Source organism: Coregonus lavaretus (assembly GCF_964263955.1).
Source record: "Coregonus lavaretus genome assembly, contig: HAP1_SCAFFOLD_754, whole genome shotgun sequence".
Classification (NCBI taxonomy): domain Eukaryota; kingdom Metazoa; phylum Chordata; class Actinopteri; order Salmoniformes; family Salmonidae; genus Coregonus; species Coregonus lavaretus.
The window spans coordinates 62,156-83,186 of NW_028161992.1; the positions used below are offsets into that span (position 1 = coordinate 62,156).

The 21,031-nt window shown below is 45.6% G+C and overlaps 1 protein-coding gene across 2 annotated transcripts; it reads right to left on the minus strand.

Annotated features, from left to right (window-relative positions):
• Positions 1–987: 987 nt before the first annotated feature.
• On the minus strand, positions 988–13,087 carry LOC311119767 (E3 ubiquitin/ISG15 ligase TRIM25-like). 2 transcript variants are annotated; one of them, XR_014612016.1, is made up of 7 exons: positions 12,449–13,087; positions 11,928–12,023; positions 4,551–4,784; positions 4,271–4,430; positions 4,086–4,145; positions 2,719–3,849; positions 988–1,663 (listed from the first exon to the last, which is right to left on the minus strand). XR_014612016.1 is itself a non-coding variant. In XM_084194423.1 (6 exons), the coding sequence occupies exons 1-6, from the start codon at positions 13,043–13,045 to the stop codon at positions 3,338–3,340; spliced, it is 1,659 nt and encodes a 552-aa protein (XP_084050549.1). In that variant the 5' UTR covers positions 13,046–13,087; the 3' UTR covers positions 2,471–3,337. The 2 variants fall into 2 exon arrangements, 1 of the variants encoding a protein (XP_084050549.1); XM_084194423.1 differs by lacking the exon at positions 988–1,663 and having other exon boundaries at positions 2,471–3,849.
• Between the last annotated feature and the right edge of the window lie 7,944 nt (positions 13,088–21,031).

Sequence of the window (21,031 nt, forward strand, 5' to 3'; positions counted from 1 at the left end):
AGACAGAGACAGAGAGAGAGAGACAGAGAGAGAGAGAGAGACAGAGACAGAGAGAGAGAGAGAGAGAGAGAGAGAGAGAGAGAGAGAGAGAGAGAGAGAGAGAGAGAGAGAGAGAGAGAGAGAGAGAGAGAGAGAGAGAGAGAGAGAGAGAGAGAGAGAGAGAGAGAGAGAGAGAGAGAGAGACAGAGAGAGAGAGAGAGAGAGAGAGAGAGAGAGAGAGAGGACATCAGGTAAAGTTCTGGAGATGAGGGAATATGTGTGCAGAAAGAAACCCTCCAGTATGGTTAACCCCAGTTAGGCCCAGTATGGACTATCAATACAAGTGACCATTTAGAATGTGACCCAGTTCAATGGGTCTTAACAGAACTGGGGGATGTCAGCCATGAAGTTGTCTAAACACAACTGGAATATAATTTGTTTGTGATTCATTGTTAATGGATTTTCCATTAGGAACACAGGGGGAAAACCTAACACAACAACACACATAACACACAACCAATAAAAACAAAGGGGGAGGAAACCACTAAAGTCATTACCATATTGTCATTTTCTAACGACAGGGAGAAAACATGTAAAATCTAGAAGACTACTTTAGATCTGGTCAGAAGAAGCCTAGTGCACTATGCAGGGAACAGGGAGAGATTTGGGACAGAGACAGTAACTCCTGGATGGAAATCTTCATTCTAATGACAGTGAGCAAATCTCCAATCTCCACCCTATTCCCTATGTAGTGCACTACTTTAGATCTGGTCAGAAGTAGCCTAGTGCACTACGTAGGGAACAGGGTGTCATTTGGGCCAGAGTCAGTAACTCCCCTGGGTATGAATTGTCTCTCTATCTTATCTGTCTTCTATATTATGTTCTCCTCTCCTCCTCTCTTCTCTCCTCTATTCACTCTATTCTATCATCCACACCACATGCCAGCTTCAACACAATCCATTTACAAGTTAAAGACACACCTTGGAATAAATAGCAAAGGAAAACTACTACTAGATGGATTTTTTATTTCCCATCACCATGAATCATATTTAATAACTGAACAGTAGCAGACCTAACTTAATCTGTTCCTGACTCTGGATAGTGGATTAAAAAGACCATCAATCTCCAATGATATTAAAGTACAATTCTGAACATTACTGATATACTGAGTGGTAAGTCAAGATATCTGCTGTTTTTATTGTTTGGTTAATACCACCACCTGCTGGACAGGTTTAATGTTGCTTGACTGAGCAGTATGGGAGAATAAAAGATGCCAAACTTAGGGCCGGTTTCCCGGACATCTCCATTGAACATGCTTTTTAGTCTAGGACTAGGCTTCATCTGTGTCCGGGAAACCGGCCCATATAGTTCAATTAGCAAGTAAGTAACACTACCTGTTCCATGATACTGAGGAAAATTACATTGAGACAGAGAACCAATTGAGAAAACATTTCAATGGTTCTGAATGACAACCAACATACATTAACAGCATACATCATGATTAATGTAAATGTATAAGATTAAAACATTGCACTTAAAAATAATATGAATGCATTGAATTGTAATTCATAACATCTTCTGAAGATCAAATCAATCAAATCATTGTACATAAAAACAGAGCAGAATGAATCATCACATCTGGGGACCATCACCACCAGCATGACTAGTATCTATGTGGACCCTACTACAGTTTAACCAGCTCAGCTATAGACTACACCAGCATGACTAGTATCTATGTGGACCCTACTACAGTTTAACCAGCTCAGCTATAGACTACACCAGCATGACTAGTATCTATGTGGACCCTACTACAGTTTAACCAGCTCAGCTATAGACTACACCAGCATGACTAGTATCTATGTGGACACTACTACAGTTTAACCAGCTCAGCTATAGACTACACCAGCATGACTAGTATCTATGTGGAACGTACTACAGTTTAACCAGCTCAGCTATAGACTACACCAGCATGACTAGTATCTATGTGGACCCTACTACAGTTTAACCAGCTCAGCTATAGACTACACCAGCATGACTAGTATCTATGTGGACCCTACTACAGTTTAACCAGCTCAGCTATAGACTACACCAGCATGACTAGTATCTATGTGGACCCTACTACAGTTTAACCAGCTCAGCTATAGACTACACCAGCATGACTAGTATCTATGTGGACGCTACTACAGTTTAACCAGCTCAGCTATAGACTACACCAGCATGACTAGTATCTATGTGGACCCTACTACAGTTTAACCAGCTCAGCTATAGACTACACCAGAATGACTAGTATCTATGTGGACCCTACTACAGTTTAACCAGCTCAGCTATAGACTACACCAGCATGACTAGTATCTATGTGGACGCTACTACAGTTTAACCAGCTCAGCTATAGACTACACCAGCATGACTAGTATCTATGTGGAACCTACTACCGTTTAACCAGCTCAGCTATAGACTACACCAGAATGACTAGTATCTATGTGGACCCTACTACAGTTTAACCAGCTCAGCTATAGACTACACCAGCATGACTAGTATCTATGTGGACCCTACTACAGTTTAACCAGCTCAGCTATAGACTACACCAGCATGACTAGTATCCATGTGGACCCTACTACAGTTTAACCAGCTCAGCTATAGACCACACCAGCATGACTAGTATCTATGTGGACCCTACTACAGTTTAACCAGCTCAGCTATAGACTACACCAGCATGACTAGTATCTATGTGGACCCTACTACAGTTTAACCAGCTCAGCTATAGACTACACCAGCATGACTAGTATCTATGTGGACCCTACTACAGTTTAACCAGCTCAGCTATAGACTACACCAGCATGACTAGTATCTATGTGGACCCTACTACAGTTTAACCAGCTCAGCTATAGACTACACCAGCATGACTAGTATCTATGTGGACCCTACTACAGTTTAACCAGCTCAGCTATAGACTACACCAGCATGACTAGTATCTATGTGGACCCTACTACAGTTTAACCAGCTCAGCTATAGACTACACCAGCATGACTAGTATCTATGTGGACCCTACTACAGTTTAACCAGCTCAGCTATAGACTACACCAGCATGACTAGTATCTATGTGGACCCTACTACAGTTTAACCAGCTCAGCTATAGACTACACCAGCATGACTAGTATCTATGTGGACCCTACTACAGTTTAACCAGCTCAGCTATAGACTACACCAGCATGACTAGTATCTATGTGGACCCTACTACAGTTTAACCAGCTCAGCTATAGACTACACCAGCATGACTAGTATCTATGTGGACCCTACTACAGCTTAACCAGCTCAGCTATAGACTACACCAGCATGACTAGTATCTATGTGGACCCTACTACAGTTTAACCAGCTCAGCAGTACCATTATAGAGCCTAAACCCAGGATAGAGGGGCTGAGTGAATGTGGTCTGGACTCTGTGGAGGAGGGTCATTGTGTCAGAGACACTGTAGAAGGACAGAGTACCTGCCTTGTGATCCAGGTCCACTCCTACTCTGGAGGACTGAGGGCCTGATACTTTAGTCTCAACATTATTGTGTCTGAACCAATAACCACCACTATAACACTGTAAACTCCAGGACTTGTTATCGTATCCAAATGCACCATCTGTCCCTCTTCTGCTGATGTCTTTATATGAGACTGCTGTAACAGCATTACCACTCCACTCCACCTCCCAGTAACAGCGTCCAGACAGACCCTCTCTACACAGAACCTGGTAGTGGTTTGTGAATCTGTCTGGATGAACAGGATATGGTTGGACTTGGCCTGTACGTGTCACCTTTCTGTTCCCTTCAGACAGAGAGAGGCGTGTGTGTGCTGTGTTTGGGTCCAGTGTGAGCTGACAGGAATCTGGGAGAAGAGCAGAGCAGAGACCAATGAGGGGAGTTAGAACAATAAGTGAAGTCAGATACTGTATCTACCCTGTCTTTGATTAGAGCACAGCAGAGATCAAATCAGAGAAATATGAGGAGTCAGATAGATACCCAGTCTTTGATTAGATCTACTATTGCTATATATTTCTAGAGGGATTGTTAGGAGTGTCAGTAAAAAGAGACTGTTAGTTACTTCAGAATAAAGAGACTCACATTGTAAGAACTGTTCTCTGGTCTTGGGCTCTGGAGGCAGTACAACATCCACTATATTCACTACAGACACACAAACACATTCACAGAGAGAGGGAATGTTATCATCACACCATATTCCACATGTATATGACTAGTAGGGAACTTTCAATGGTCTAAAGTTGATGTTCTTATTATTTTCAACACACCTGTAGTGGAGATCTTGGTCCATTCTCCTTTAAGGACGTCTTCTAGTTTCTCTCTCAGTTCAGACACAGTCTTACTCACATCTCCAAAGTACTGAAGAGGACGGACAACGATGCTGGGTAAGTCTGAAGATACACTGGTACCGGAGAGAGACTGATAACTCTGGAGAGAGAGAGAGAGAGAGAGAGGGAGAGAGAGAGAGAGAGAGAGTGTGAGAGGGAGCAGAACCAAATGATTGAGAGTTTTAATTTCATATCACATGTATCAAGGCAGTTTAGTTACCTGGAGGAAATGGATGTGATCCTCTGTGTGTGAGAGCTGCTCCAGCTCAGTGCTTCTCTTCCTCAGCTCAGCTATCTCCTGCTCCAGTTGCTCCAGGAGTCCTTCAGCTTGACTCACTTGAGCCTTCTCTTGGGCTCTGATCAGCTCCTTCACCTCAGAGCGCCTTCTATCAATGGAGCGGATCAGCTCGGTAAAGATCTTATCACTGTCCTCCACTGCTGCCTGTGCAGAGCGCTGTTAAGAGAGAGAGAGAGAGAGACTGACTTGTCTTACTTTAATGAGCCATCCTCATTACACTAACACCCCCACCCCTAAAAGCACATTGCGTGCCACCACAACCTCCACACAATCACATTATCCAGTACCCAACACCACAGTACAATACACCATCCAGCACCACATTCCAACCATCCATCCAACCCCTCCTCTCCAGCCGTACAGACAGCCCCCCTGAGCCCCCATACCTCCTGAAACATCTCCACACTGTTGATCATTTTGTACAACTCAAACTCAACCCTAAGGCGTCAACAGTAATGGCATTACCCTGGCAACACAGAAAAAACATGATGAACAGTCTGTCATTGCAGAAAATGGACACCCCTCCCCAACTCCCAGGTCAACCAGCTATTGGTGTCCAGGGCTCCATGTAATACCCTCCACTGGACGACCCCTGACCTTTCCAGCACTGGGAGCTTATAGAGCACCCTCCACCTATACCCTGCCATGCTCTCAGCCCCCACAACCCCCTGCCACTGATGCCCCTTCACTCCCACTAAGCTCAGAGTGTTAAAAGTCAGTAAGTCCTCCAGACTCTCCTGCCAGTCCCCAGTCTCTGCTGTCACTTGCAGTGGTGGAAACGGTGGTGGCCCCTCCTCAGGCTGCTCCAGCCCTCAGTACTGCAGCATAGAAATCAGAGACCCCTGCTGTATTGAGTCTCTCCGGCCGCATGATGAAGAGCTGCTGATCCAGCCCCAAACCACCAGCCCTCCTCAACAGAGCACATGCTGGTTCCCTCCAGCCCACCTCCGTACGGTACAGAATCCTCTGCGCTGCTTTGAGTCAGAACGCTGCCACCCTGCTCTCCAGGTCCACCAGGCCTTGTCCCCCCTCCTGGACAGGCAGGTACAGCACTGCCGCCCTCAGCCAGTGATGCCCAGACCGGAAAGAAATCACTGGCCAATTTATGCCATAGGGAGGATGCCGCCAAGTTGTTGATGATCAGAACCCTCCCTCTGTATGACACTTGGGAGAGGAGCCACCAAACGTCCTGGTACACAGTACGTTTGGTCCTTGTGTACAATAGAGTCCAGGTGGGACTTCAGTCTGTTAACGAGGACCTTGGCAAAGACCTTATATTCCACACAGAGCAAAGCCACAGGCCTCCAGTTCTTTATGTCGCTCAAATCCCCTTTTTTGGGCAGGAGAGTCAAAGCCTCCCGTCTACAGCTTAGCGACAGCTCCCCCACCCCGACGCACTCACGCAACACACGTTCTGTCCAATAATTCCCCAGAACTTTTTATAAAAATCCACAGGCAGACCGTCTGAGAGACAGCAGCTGAGAGTTTGTGAAAGGCCAGGGAAATGTCAATTTGATTTCTCTGTGACAGAGAGAGTTTGGAAAGGTCTGTGAGCAAAACCTGAGAACACCCAGGATCACAGAGTTCTGCCCTCTATAAATCAGAGTACAACTCCACAGCCGCAGCCTCATCTCCCCCACAACAGAAGTTACCCACCCATCAGGCTCCCTCATCTCCCCACAACAGAAGTTACCCACCCATCAGGCTCCCTCATCTCCCCACAACAGAAGTTACCCACCCATCAGGCTCCCTCATCTCCCCCACAACAGAAGTTACCCACCCATCAGGCACCCTCATCTCCCCACAACAGAAGTTACTCACCCATCAGGCTCCCTCATCTCCCCACAACAGAAGTTACCCACCCATAAGGCTCCCTCATCTCCTCACAACAGAAGTTACCCACCCATCAGGCTCCCTCATCTCCTCACAACAGAAGTTACTCCCCCTTCTGCTGTCCCCACCTCTCCCAAAAGCCTTGGAAGCTTGAGCAAAAAGTGACATTTTGTAAGAGCTTTACATGGAATTTCCAATAGGACACCTGCCTGGGCCCTGGTGAAACAGAGAACTGAGCCCTGTACTAGGTGCAGACACATTTTGGAAAGCAAAGACAAGGTCATTGATTTTGGCTCTAACCACTAACAACCTACCCTTACACACCTCTTTTGCTACCCCTGCACTAATATTTGTGCCATGGCTCAGCACCTGCGTCCCCTTCCACCAGACCCCCAATACACTTCATTAATCACATCACTGTGTGTCTCTTGCTAAAAAATCACGTTTTTTGGGGGGACAGTATGAAAATGTATGCACTCACTAACTGTAAGTCGCTCTGGATAAGAGCATCTGCTAAATGTCTAAAATGTAAAAAATGTACTCTTTTCCCTCCTGGTACCCCTGCCATTTTTTTGCAATTCTGAGTAATCACTATTTTAGTACGGATTAGTAAGGAAAAACACTTTATTCAGTACTACTGCAGTTGCTTAATAATTCCAATAGATGGCAGCATAAGACCATGAATGACATTTCAGAAGATTAGTTTAGTTCTCTACCTGGATACACCACCACTCCACCTCACAGGAAAACTCCTCCTGCCTGAGCTTTTTACTGTCCCTTTCCACACTGCTAACGCAAGAGGACTGAAAACACATTACTGTGAAGTAATATAATGATGAGTCATGTTTATTATTACCTGTTTTTATGGTCATGTTTTTAAATTATACTTCATTACTATAATGATTATCAATACGCCTGAACATTAATTCAGTCACCTCTGGTCGACAAAAACGTATTTTCCTAGTACATTAATTGTCAAATTCATCAACCAGCATCGAGCACTCTGCCTTCTCACGCAAGCGAGGGGCATGTTGAGGTAAATATGCTAACCGCGACGGTTGCATTATGTAATTTATTGGTGGGCTGGAAGATGCAGTGTTTTTTCTTTTCTATTCAGAGGCTATTTACTCCCAATATGAGAATTTTATGTAGAAGGTTTTTATAATGCATGTTTACTAGGGTTGAGGTTATCGCATCTGAGTAGGGATTATTTGGCCGGGGTTCAATACCTGTCCTACCTATCAATCATATTGCTGCTTGTAGCCTATAACTGAAGATCCCCACACTAGAAACACCGAAAACTATCTGTGCTAGCAAACCCTGTGTTCCACCCCTCCCCTGTGTAACCTTGAAGTTTGTTAAGAAACAAACACTTGTCTACGAAAAGAGACATGTTTAACGGATTCCGCTTGGCACCCAGCCGAGAGCACACGAAAACCACTTGCAAATTTACCAAAACTAACCAACTACTTGCGGTCTGTTCGTAAGCAATAAACGGAGGCAGATTAGCCACCACAACTCTTATCGAAAGAGGCGACATCTGCACCAACACACCCCTCACAAAAATTCCACTCACAACAAGACAAACCTTTTTCATTAACACAACCACCGCCTTGTTCATTCTGGATGCAGATGTTCCGCTCCAACCTGTTCGCCGACCATGAGCAAAACTTCCTCCACACCTTTCTCCGGAACGCACCCGAAGCGACAGCGTTTCTTCTCCACTCGGTTGAGGCCATCACGCCGCCCTAACAAACTACCCCTACTCCCCCCTCAACTCTAAACGATAAACAGTGGAAACCAATAAACAAACCCTCCACCATCAGAAAATATATTCAGAAAATACGCAAGAACCAAAAGAAAAAAGAATAGTAGCCCTCCTCAAGAACCACAAAACTCTCACGCAACCAACATCTTCTTCTATGATATAATGGCGGTCCACAAACCAACGTTAAAGGTGCATGCCGCCACCTACTGTGCTGGAGTGTGTGGTCAATCACGGTTTCCAACATTTCTAAATCCTCCTACCTAACTCAGTACTTCTGAGAAAATAAAGAAGAGCCCTACTAACTTCTAATAGACCCTCCCCCATCCCCAAAATCCCTTCCAACCCCCCCCAACCCATTCCAACCTCAATGACCCTACACTTCAATCTTTCCGTCTCTTCAACATACTTACAACAATATAACAACACATGCTCCACCGTTTCATCGACCGTACCTTCCAGACACAAACCATTCCCATGCTTGCCAACCAGATGTAATGACGAGTTCAATGTACAATGTCCTAAGCACAATCTAGTAAACACCACATCTTCCTTCCTAATCTGACTTTTGAATCTTGGTCCATCGACCTTTCTGTAAAACTGTAAACTATTCATATAAATGCCGGCCCTTGTGCTCAGAGTACCATCTCTTCTGCCACACATCTATCAAAATGTCTCTGATCTTACATTTGGCCTCACCTCTACCCAGTGGAACATTAATATCAATTATATCTTGTTTCAAAGCTCTTTTAGCTAACTGGTCTACAATTTCATTCCCTTCCACACCCGAATGTGCTGGGACCCAGCAGAATCTCACTACTACACCCATTCTCTCAATTCTCCATAATAACATTAATACCTCCAATAGCAGGTCACTCCTATTAGATTTACCAGATGATAAACTATTCAATACAGACAGAGAATCTGACCATACTATAATTCTAACAGGTTGTACGTCCTCCACCCACTGGAGGGCAACTATTATCACCAACAGTTCAACTGAGTATACTGACAGTTCATCTGTTAGTCTTCTACATATCTGCACATCAAATTCAGGAACGTAAACGCCTGCTCCTGTGAGCCCACTATCTGGGTCCTTGGATCAATCTGTGAAAAGTGGTAGAAAAGCATAAAAACTTTTACCAATGTAATTGTCAACCAGTTTCTCTATATCACTGACTTCTGACCAATCTTTCCTTTTCTCTACCAAGGTTAGATCAACAACAGGGTCTGGGAGTAACCATGGAGGAACATCCCCTATCACCACAGAAGGGCCAACCTCCAACTCCCTCAAGCCACTCTCATCAGCAAGCTTTCCAACTGTCCAACCAAAACCACTGCCTTGTCTACTAGTATATTCCCAACATTCATCTAGAACAGTAGCAGTGGGATGCTCAACCTCACAGCCTTTCAACCCAATAAGATAATGACCATTTTTTACGCTGTATCTCCAAAGGCATCTCTCCTGCCTCCACCAGTAAGGCACATACAGATGTTGATTTAAATGCACCAGTACATATCCTTAAAGCTATATACTGGATTCTGTCCAGCTTCTGAAGCCAAGTTTTGCCTTGTTCGATAAACTATACACCCGTAATCAATTGTCGTCCTGATCAGAGCTCTATAAATATCCATCAACGATTGGTTATGAATGGGGTGCTGACAGACAGAGACCCATACAACCACTGCAAAAGTGATGGAATGAGAGAGGCAGAGACACTGTACATTGCCATAATGTAACGTTTCTTCTTCTTTGGAGTTTAACGGCGGTTGGCATCCAATATGTTGCATTACCGCCCCCAACTGGACTATAATATAACTCTATTTTACTTTGTGATACAAAATGGGAAAAGGGGAAAGGAACATTTAATTAAAAACCTTCCAACTAACCCTACACTCATTAAATACCCACTACCCCATTCCACTACTTTGACCCTATCTGCTCCTGCACCATGCCAACGGCCTGGGAGGACGGGACACCACCACTCAACACACCCTGTAACTCTTCTGAAGTCTAATCTTGTATGCCCAAATACTTCTCTGCAGCTGCCACCACAATATCTATTTTCTGTGATTTACGTTCCATTTCTGCGGTACAGTTGATAACCATTGCTATGAACTCTAAGAAGCTAACTTTACTGAAGCATATATCACTCGTTGATCTATCCCTCTGTGCTGGCACAGATCTACTACTCACAGGGATCCTCTCAGGATCTCTCACCCTTGACCCATCCTCCTCTACTTTCTTCACTGCCTCAGCATACGACACCTTCTGCACTACTCTGACTCTAGCCACCTCAACCTGCCTCTCTCGCACCGGACACTTCCGATCCCCAGCAACATGGGCATCCCTACAGTTGACACACACAACTTTATCCACCGAAACTACACAATCCTCTATCCCATGCCCTCCTGCACAATTCCCACATCTTGGAATCTCCCTCCTACAAACTGCTGCAACATGACCATAAATGTTGCACCTGAAACAGCACAGTGGATTCGGCACAAACTTTATTCACCAGAACAATCCTTTATCCCATTCTCTTCCACACACATAAAACATCTTGGAATTTCCCTCCCACAAACTGCTGCGAAATGACCATAAACGTTGCACCTGAATTTATGGATTTGGCACAAAAGCTCGAATCAAGATAACTGATATATCATAACATGACTTTCTCTGTTAAAGACTAAAAACTCAAAAGGACTGACAGTGACTCCTCTGTTTCACCACGCTCACCACCGGGTCTGTATTGCACCAAACGGCGGGAATCACAAACACCAGCAGTCTTCAACCTTAATTGCTCAACTTCTACACTTAACGCTACCCCAGAAATCACTCCTTTCAATGGTGCCCTGTTCCTAAGAGCAAAGCAAGAAACAGATCTTGACCCAAGTTGCGTGACACGGAGCGCCCACTCCCTCTGGTCAGAAGAAACACAAACAAATATCACAAGTCCACTACAGGTTACCTTCACTGATTCAACTGCACCCACCTCCTTTCCCACCCACCCTGAAACCACAAATGGATCTGCCAAAAGGTATGGATCCACTTTCTACAACAATGTAACTCCTACTGCACCAGATTCTTCTTTATCATGTCCATTGATGCCAGGCTCTGGTTCTGAGCTCTTCACCACACCTTCTACCTCACTTAACTCTCCCTCATTCATTTCCATTTCACCTCCTGAACTCAGTCTGGCGAATGGCTCACTCTGTTTGCACTTGAGTTATAACATTTGAAATGTCTCTATTACTTTGAAACTTTTGTGAGTGCAATGTTTACTTTTAATTTCTGATTGTTTATTATCTATTTCACTTGTTTCGCAATGTAAACATATATGTTTCCCATGCCAATAAAGCCCTTTGAATTAAATTGAGAGAGAGCTCCATTTTAATGTATAGGGGACTTGAGTCTTTGATGGTTACTCAAGGTTATGTGATGAGGTAACCCCTCTTGCGACATCAAAATCAGTGTCAGCCTAATGGGGAATGACCTCTTGGTGAAACAGTCAAGATGTTGGTTTCTCTCCTCAGTAGACCCGGGTTCATATCCCGCCGGTTACATTAAGCAGTCTATTCTCTGAAAGGGGTCCAGACAGCCTGTTCACAACAGTGGGATTGGATAGGGGCATATCTCTCTCTCTCTGACTGGAGTAGAGAAGTGAAATGGTGTGTGTCCTCTGGTCAACAATACTCACCTTGAGAGACTCCACAGCCTGTTTGAGCTCCTTCAGCTCCTTCTCTCTCTCCTGGAATCTCTGCTGGACCTTCTGCTGACTCATCCCCAGCTGCCTCTGTGGAGAATCACTCTTCAATGATCTATCAAGCTTTATTTGTCCAGTAGATCAATAGTATAGTAATGTGACATAGGGCTCATAGAGAGAAAGGTATATAATCTTGAGGAAGTCACTTTCCAATATTATATTTGTTTATCTTGCTATGTGAAAGATTATAGTTTTTATGGTAGGCGTACACGTATCAAAGGGTTAAGGCTGAACTTTGGACTTATAAAAGGTCATTCAGAATGATAATAGTGTTTGACTTTAGAAAATGGTGATACATTTGGATCAAACTCAATATACTCAAGGTTTGTGTTCATATTTGTTCTGATGAGGATACATTTCATTTGATTTCTCTCATATTCAAACAGCCTTAGTTCCTACTGTATCTTTAATTCTTTGTTTATCAGACAGTCACCAACAAGTAGTTCTGGTCTTACCTGTTTCTCAGTCCTCTCTGCTGCAGCTGACACTGTATCATGGCCTTTATGTTCATCCATCACACACAGATAACAGATACACTGCTGATCGGTACGACAGTAAACCTCCAGCAGTTTGTCATGATGAGAGCAGATCTTCTCCTGTAGTTGTGCGGTGGCTTTGACCAGCTTGTGCTTCTTGAAAGCAGGAGATTCATAGTGAGGTTGGAGGTGAATCTCACAGTAAGAGGCCAGACACGCCAGACAGGACATGAGGGCTTTCTGCTTTCTGGTCCCAGTGCAGACATCACACGCCACATCTCCAGGTCCAGCATAGCACAGAGCAGGAGGGGGAGCAGCCTGGAGTCCTGTCTTCTTCAGTTTCTCCACCAACTCAGCCAACATGTTATTTTTCCTCAGATTAGGCCTTGGAGTGAAGGTCTCTCTGCACTGAGGACAGCTATAGACCCCTTTCAGAACATCCTGATCCCAGCAGCCCTCAATACAGCTTCTACAGTAACTGTGTCTACAGGGGATGGTGACCGGCTCCTTCAGTAGATCCAGACAGACAGAACAACAGAACTGGTCCTGGTCCAGCAGAACTCCCTGCTGAGCCATTTGGACGGTTGTTTACTCTCACACAGACAGACGACACAGAGAATCAGATAAGTTTCGTTTCCACAGAAGAGAGTTTGTGGAGGGGAGGGACTTATTGGTTCTGCCAGAGGGGTGGGGTTAGAGGGAGAGTGAGAGAGAGTGAGAGAGAGAGAGAGAGAGAGAGAGAGAGAGAGAGAGAGAGAGAGAGAGAGAGAGAGAGAGAGAGAGAGAGAGAGAGAGAGAGAGAGAGAGAGAGAGAGAGAGAGAACTGTACACAATGTTAATAGGAACAAAGATGTGTGTTCCTAGGTTAGGGCCCTTAATATGGAATACATTAAATAGAGTGGTTAGAATATATAAAGGGTAACAGTTTCTATGAAGTACATCCAGTCGTCTGAAAAGGTTTGGGCACCCCTCTGAGGCTGCATAATAATTTACTCTGTCGTCACAGAAAATGATCACAGTGGCATGCCGTTCATTTTCTAATAAAAGCTGAGTAATGGGCTATTGTCCAGACAAAGATTTTTAGTGTAGCAATATTAAGTTGTATGAAATTAAATCAGATGTGAAAAATAGGCTATGCAAAAATTTGGGCACCCTTGTCATTCTGTTGATTTGAATTCCTGTAACTACTTAGCACTGATTAATTGGAACACACAATTGGTTTGGTGAGCTCATTAAGCCTTGAACTTCATAGACACATGCATCCAATCAGTCCCTACACCCAAACGAGGGCATTGCGTTCATCCACCTCTGGCCTGCTGGCTCCCCTACCTCTGCTGAAGCATAGTTCCCGCTCAGCCCAGTCAAAACTGTTCGCTGCTCTGGCACCCCAATGGTGGAACAAGCTCCCTCACGACGCCAGGACAGCGGAGTCACTCACCACCTTCCGGAGACATTTGAAACCCCACCTCTTGAAGGAATACCTGGGATAGGATAAAGTAATCCTTCTACCCCCCTCCCCCCTCCCCTCACCAAAAAAAAGAAATTGTAATGTGGTTATCCCACTGGCTATAAGGTGAATGCACACATTTGTAAGTCGCTTGTCTGCTAAATGACGTAAATGTAAATGTGATTACCCTCCTGCGCCTGACTCCTTCCACCACACTCATCACAGTCATTCTAGTTATGTGAGAGATACAGGCGTGCTTCTCACACAGCCACCGTCACGCGTCGGCCACGCGTTTGCCTCCAACATATACTATGCCCACATACTCAAGTGTAGCTGTGGGGCTTACAAGTCTGAATTTCTTACAGCCTAATTTTCAAGACATCAATGTACAGCAACATTTTTAGGTGTCACTGCAGAACACCCTCCATATGCATATGAACACATACTCAGAGGTGGGGCTTACAATACTCACATTTCATATACTCAGAGGTGGGGCTTACAATACTCACATTTCATATACTCAGAGGTGGGGCTTCCAATACTCACATTTCAAATACTCAGAGGTGGGGCTTACAATACACACATTTCATATACTCAGAGGTGGGGCTTACAATACTCACATTTCATATACTTTTCAAGACATCACTGTAGGACAAACATTTGATTTGATATCAGAATATACTTCAAATAAAATAAATCAATGTATGCTACAGCAGAACACATATTATAGTATATAGGCCTCCTGCCTATCTGATAATATGAAGCGCATATTCAGATTAACTTCACAGGACAGAACAAGTTTGTAAAGTTTTCCAGAACCTTCCACAACACGGCCATTTCCTGGTGCGTCTTCTCCTCCCTATCTCTTGTTTTGCTCCTGGTGTCTGTGACACATCTGGGTCCTTTAGCAATCCATGACCTCACATAGGGGACTGGGTTGAATTTGGTCAGGGGTGGGCCAACAAGGTTCAGAAAGAGTAGCCCTGATATGGCGGAGGTATGCAGAGAGGCGCGGGTTGAGGTGCAAATCAGATTCATTTGAGAAAATCCCTGCTGGCCTTCTGCACTGGAGATGGGGATGGTGCTGACCTCCATCAACATCTCTTTAAGTCCATCTGGAGATGGGGATGGTGCTGACCTCCATCAACATCTCTTTAAGTCCATCTGGAGATGGGGATGGTGCTGACCTCCATCAACATCTCTTTAAGTCCATCTGGAGATGGGGATGGTGCTGACCTCCATCAACATCTCTTTAAGTCCATCTGGAAAGTCTCCTTTATCATTACCATCAGTGTCCCTGTACTGCCTGTAGGCCCGTATGACCGTACGTGGACTGCCAATGCCATACCTCTGGCAGAGAGATTCTATCACTGTTTCTCCATTCAGTGCTCCTGCATCCTCTGGCCAGTATTGAGCATAAAGCACCTTCAGCTCCTCTATGAACTGGCTGTATCCTGTATTGTCCACTGGTGACTGCCCTGTGTGCAGTAATAACACCCTCACTTCCCTGGTGACTGCTCTGTGTGCAGTAATAACACCCTCACTTCCCTGGTGACTGCCCTGTGTGCAGTAATAACACCCTCACTTCCCTGGTGACTGCCCTGTGTGCAGTAATAACACCCTCACTTCCCTGGTGACTGCCCTGTGTGCAGTAATAACACCCTCACTTCCCTGGTGACTGCTCTGTGTGCAGTAATAACACCCTCACTTCCCTGGTGACTGCCCTGTGTGCAGTAATAACACCCTCACTTCCCTGGTGACTGCCCTGTGTGCAGTAATAACACCATCACTTCCCTGGTGACTGCCCTGTGTGCAGTAATAATTGTGCAGTCTCCCTTTTGGAGCTTGAGTGACAATTCAGATAGTTGTTGAAGTGCATGACACATAAGACCTAGATTGTTAACAAACGCATGCGAGGATATCCCCATGACAAGGCCACTATAGGATATCCCCATGGCAAGGCCACTATAGGATATCCCCATGGCAAGGCCACTATTGGATATCCCCATGGCAAGGCCACTATAGGATATCCCCATGGCAAGGCCACTATAGGATATCCCCATGGCAAGGCCACTATAGGATATCCCCATGGCAAGGCCACTATAGGATATCCCCATGGCAAGGCCACTATAGGATATCCCCATGGCAAGGCCACTATAGCTGTGATGGTCACGCCGTCGTGGGAGGCATCCTCAGCTGCTGTGGTGAAGTTGTAGTGTCGAGTCAATGTTGCTAATTATTGCTCTGAAACAAAGGAGTCCGCTTACACTGAGCTTTGATCATAAGTTTTATTTATATCACAAGATTTCAGCATAAGTTTACAGATGTATATAGCATCCGGAGAACAGAGTCCCAAAAGAATAAGTCTGTTCTGATCTTCTTTGTTCAAACCCAGTACTTATAATCTTTCCCAAAATATGGGGGGTTCCCCATACTGACCAATCCCCTGTCTACAACACACAGACTCCCTCTGTTCTATGGGGTGTCCCTCTAAAACGGCTCCCTCTGAAACTGAATAAACATCCTCTCAGGTTCCACTTGAAAACATTAGCAAAGTCATAATTCATCATACACTACAAAGTGCTTGTGAAGAGCCGGGTAATTTCTCATTTTTTGGGCCATTGTTTGGGCATGTTCAAAACCCTTTATTCTGAGGGCTCTTTGTTGCTTTTTTACCTCTGAGGCAGAACATGTTACTGTACATTCCACCCACTCCTTTGCTAGTTTCAACCCTCCAGTCTTTTCCGGGCCCAAGCTCCCTACCTTTTTGCATGTTGTACAGGCCAGCTTTGAATTTTGCTTGACAAGCCAGAGGTCATAAGTTTGCTTGGTCTTGAACTGAGCCTCCGTCCAAATTGCACCTGCTCCGGGCACTGCCCCCCCCACCCCCTCCGTGCACTTCGTCGGTGGATGGACATATGTAGAAATAAGAGAGCAGGTCTGTAATCAGTGGGGAAGTATTAGGATGATTGCACAGAAGGATCTCCGCACTTTTACATGATGGTTTTTCTGGGAGGCTGGAGAAATAACCAGGAGGCAACTTGATTTAACTCTGATCGCTTTTTTAAATGTTTACAGTGCAAACAGTGAACAAATTGTATAAATAATGCCGCGTGAGGTACCGGAGCCGGGCAAATAGGTGCTGGAACAAATGAGGTCAAATCTGAGAGGTGCCAGATCCGGCTCAAATGAAGCACTGGAACCCAGGTCTGGAGTGTATGACGTTGGTGTATTGGTACTGAATATACCAGAGATGGAGACAAGACTGATTGGAACAGAACCAGTGAGACCCAGACCAAGACTCAACCACTAGAGACCTCTAGACCCATGTGTCCAACCTGTAAGGAGACCAAGACCAGTTTAAATGTGTCTTACCTGTAAGGAGACCTAGACCAGTTTAAATGTGTCTCACCTGTAAGGAGACCTAGACCAGTTTAAATGTGTCTCACCTGTAAGGAGACCAAGACCAGTTTAAATGTGTCTCACCTGTAAGGAGACCAAGACCAGTTTAAATGTGAACATTAATGCTAGTGTGATGATGATGCTGTCAGTACAGCATAGTGTGGTGAGTTTCAGAGTTGGTCATTAGTCCTCATAGGGGATGGTTTCATTCTATGGAGTAGCAGTGGTCTTCATGACATTGTGCATGTTTTAGATCAAATCCATTGCGGTGAACTGCACAGACTCACTCATCTACAAATCCACTTGCATCTCAAATATTGACTCACTAAGTGGTCCAGATAAGTGATTCTGCGCCTCTCCTTGATCAGACTGATCCCCTCCAACACACTGATGCCGGTTTGTCACTATAGAACTGAGTCAAGCCAAGCAGGGCCAAACTGGGCTGGCTAACACTACAGAGCTGAGTCAAGCAAAGCAGGGCCAAACTGGGCTGGCTAACACTACAGAGCTGAGTCAAGCAGGGCCAAACTGGGCTGGCTAACACTACAGAGCTGAGTCAAAGGGTGGCGGTCTCTGTATATTTGTAAACAACAGCTGGTGTACAAAATCAAATACTAAGGAAGTCTCGAGGTTTTGCTCGCCTGAGGTAGAGTATCTTATGATAAGCTGTAGACCACACTATTTACCAAGAGAGTTTTCAGCTATATTTTTCATAGCTGTCTATTTACCACCACAAACCAATGCTGGCATTAAGATTGCACTGAATGAGTTGTACAAGGCCATTAATCAACAGGAAAACGCTCATCCAGATGCAGCGCTCCTAGTGGCCGGGGACTTTAATGCAGGGAAACTTAAATCCGTTCTACCTAATTTCTACCAGCATGTCAAATGTGCAACCAGAGGGAAAAAAACTCTAGACCACCTTTACTCCACACACAGAGACGCATACAAAGCTCTCCCTCGCCCTCCATTTGGCAAATCTGACCATAACTCCATCCTCCTGATTCCTGCTTATAAGCAAAAACTGAAGCAGGAAGCACCAGTGATTCGGTTAATAAAAAAGTGGTCAGATGACGCAGATGCCAAGCTACAGGACTGTTTTGCTAGCACAGACTGGAACATGTTCCGGGATTCTTCAGACAGCATTGAGGAGTACACCACATCAGTCACTGGCTTCATCAATAAGTGCATCAATGATGTCGTCCCCACAGTGACCGTACGTACATACCCCAACCAGAAGCCATGGATTACAGGCAACATCCGCACTGAGCTAAAGGGTAGAGCTGCCGCTTTCAAGGAACGGGACTCTAACCCGGAAGCTTATAAGAAATCCCGCTATGACCTCCGACGAACCATCAAACAGGCAAAGAGTCAATACAGGTCTAAGATTGAATCATACTACACTGGCTCTGACGCTCGTCGGATGTGGCAGGGCTTGAAAACTATTACAGACTACAAAGGGAAGCACAGCCGCGAGCTGCCCAGTGACACAAGCCTACCAGACGAGCTAAACCACTTCTATGCTCGCTTCGAGGCAAGCAACACTGAAGCATGCATGAGAGCACCAGCTGTTCCGGACGACTATGTGATCACGCTCTCCATAGCCGATGTGAGTAAGACTTTTAAGCAAGTCAACATTCACAAGGCCGCTGGGCCAGACGGATTACCAGGGCGTGTACTCCGAGCATGTGCTGACCAACTGGCAAGTGTCTTCACTGACATTTTCAACATGTCCCTGACCGAGTCTGTAATACCAACATGTTTCAAGCAGACCACCATAGTCCCCGTGCCCAAGAACTCTAAGATAACCTGCCTAAATGACTACCGACCCGTAGCACTGACGTCTGTAGCCATGAAGTGCTTTGAAAGACTGGTCATGGCTCACATCAACAGCATAATCCCAGAAACCCTAGACCCACTCCAATTTGCATACCGCCCCAACAGATCCACAGATGATGCAATCTCTATCGCACTCCACACTGCCCTTTCCCACCTGGACAAGAGGAACACCTACGTGAGAATGCTATTCATTGACTACAGCTCAGCATTCAACACCATAGTGCCCTCTAAGCTCATCACTAAGCTAAGGATCCTGGGACTAAACACCTCCCTCTGCAACTGGATCCTGGACTTCCTGACGGGCCGCCCCCAGGTGGTAAGGGTAGGTAACAACACATCTGCCACACTGATCCTCAACACGGGGGCCCCTCAGGGGTGCGTGCTCAGTCCCCTCCTGTACTCTCTGTTCACCCATGACTGCATGGCCAGGCACGACTCCAACACCATCATTAAGTTTGCCGACGACACAACAGTGGTAGGCCTGATCACCGACAACGATGAGACAGCCTATAGGGAGGAGGTCAGAGATCTGGCCGTGTGGTGCCAGGACAACAACCTCTCCCTCAACGTGACCAAGACAAAGGAGATGATTGTGGACTACAGGAAAAAAAAGAGGACTGAGCACGCCCCCATTCTCATCGACGGGGCTGTAGTGGAACAGGTTGAGAGCTTCAAGTTCCTTGGTGTCCACATCACCAACGAACTATCATGGTCCAAGCACACCAAGACAGTCGTGAAGAGGGCACGACAAAGCCTATTCCCCCTCAGGAGACTAAAAAGATTTGGCATGGGTCCTCAGATCCTCAAAAAATTCTACAGCTGCACCATCGAGAGCATCCTGACTGGTTGCATCACCGCCTGGTATGGCAACTGCTTGGCCTCTGACCGCAAGGCACTACAGAGGGTAGTGCGTACGGCCCAGTACATCACTGGGGCAAAGCTCCCTGCCATCCAAGACCTCTATACCAGGCGGTGTCAGAGGAAGGCCCTCAAAATTGTCAAAGACTCCAGCCACCCTAGTCATAGACTGTTCTCTCTGCTACCGCACGGCAAGCGGTACCGGAGTGCCAAGTCTAGGTCCAAAAGACTTCTCAACAGCTTCTACCCACAAGCCATAAGACTCCTGAACAGCTAATCATGGCTACCCGGACTATTTGCACTGCCCCCCCACCCCATCCTTTTTACGCTGCTGCTACTCTGTTAAGTATTTATGCATAGTCACTTTAACTCTACCCACATGTACATATTACCTCAACTACCTCAACTAGCCGGTGCCCCCGCACATTGACTCTGCACCGGTACCCCCCTGTATATATAGCCTCCCTACTGTCACTTTATTTTACTTCTGCTCTTTGTTTTTCTCAACACTTTTTTTGTTGTTGTTTTATTCTTACTTTTTTTGTTTAAAATAAACGCACTGTTGGTTAAGGGCTGTAAGTAAGCATTTCACTGTAATGTCTGCACTTGTTGTATTCGGCGCATGTGACCAATAAAATTTGATTTGATTTGATTTGATTTGATTTGAAGCAGGGCCAAACTGGGCTGGCTAACAATACAGAGCTGAGTCAAGCAGGGCCAAACTGGGCTGGCTAACACTACAGAGCTGAGTCAAGCCAAGCAGGGCCAAACTGGGCTGGCTAACACTACAGAGCTGAGTCAAGCCAAGCCGGGCCAAACTGGGCTGGCTAACACTACAGAGCTGAGTCAAGCCAAGCAGGGCCAAACTGGGCTGGCTAACACTACAGAGCTGAGTCAAGCAGGGCCAAACTGGGCTGGCTAACACTACAGAGCTGAGTCAAGCAGGGCCAAACTGGGCTGGCTAACACTACAGAGCTGAGTCAAGCCAAGCAGGGCCAAACTGGGCTGGCTAACGC

What these genes read in the sequence shown, in the direction of transcription:
- LOC311119767 (XM_084194423.1), bottom strand. Translation starts at nt 13,045, where the DNA reads ATGGCTCAGCAGGGAGTTCTGCTGGACCAGGACCAGTTCTGTTGTTCT. An exon ending in ATCACATCCATTTCCTCCAG is followed by an intron (nt 4,431 to 4,550) that starts GTAACTAAACTG and finishes CTCTCTCTCCAG; the next exon opens with AGTTATCAGTCTCTCTCCGG. An exon ending in CAGAGAACAGTTCTTACAAT is followed by an intron (nt 3,850 to 4,085) that starts GTGAGTCTCTTT and finishes CTCTTCTCCCAG; the next exon opens with ATTCCTGTCAGCTCACACTG.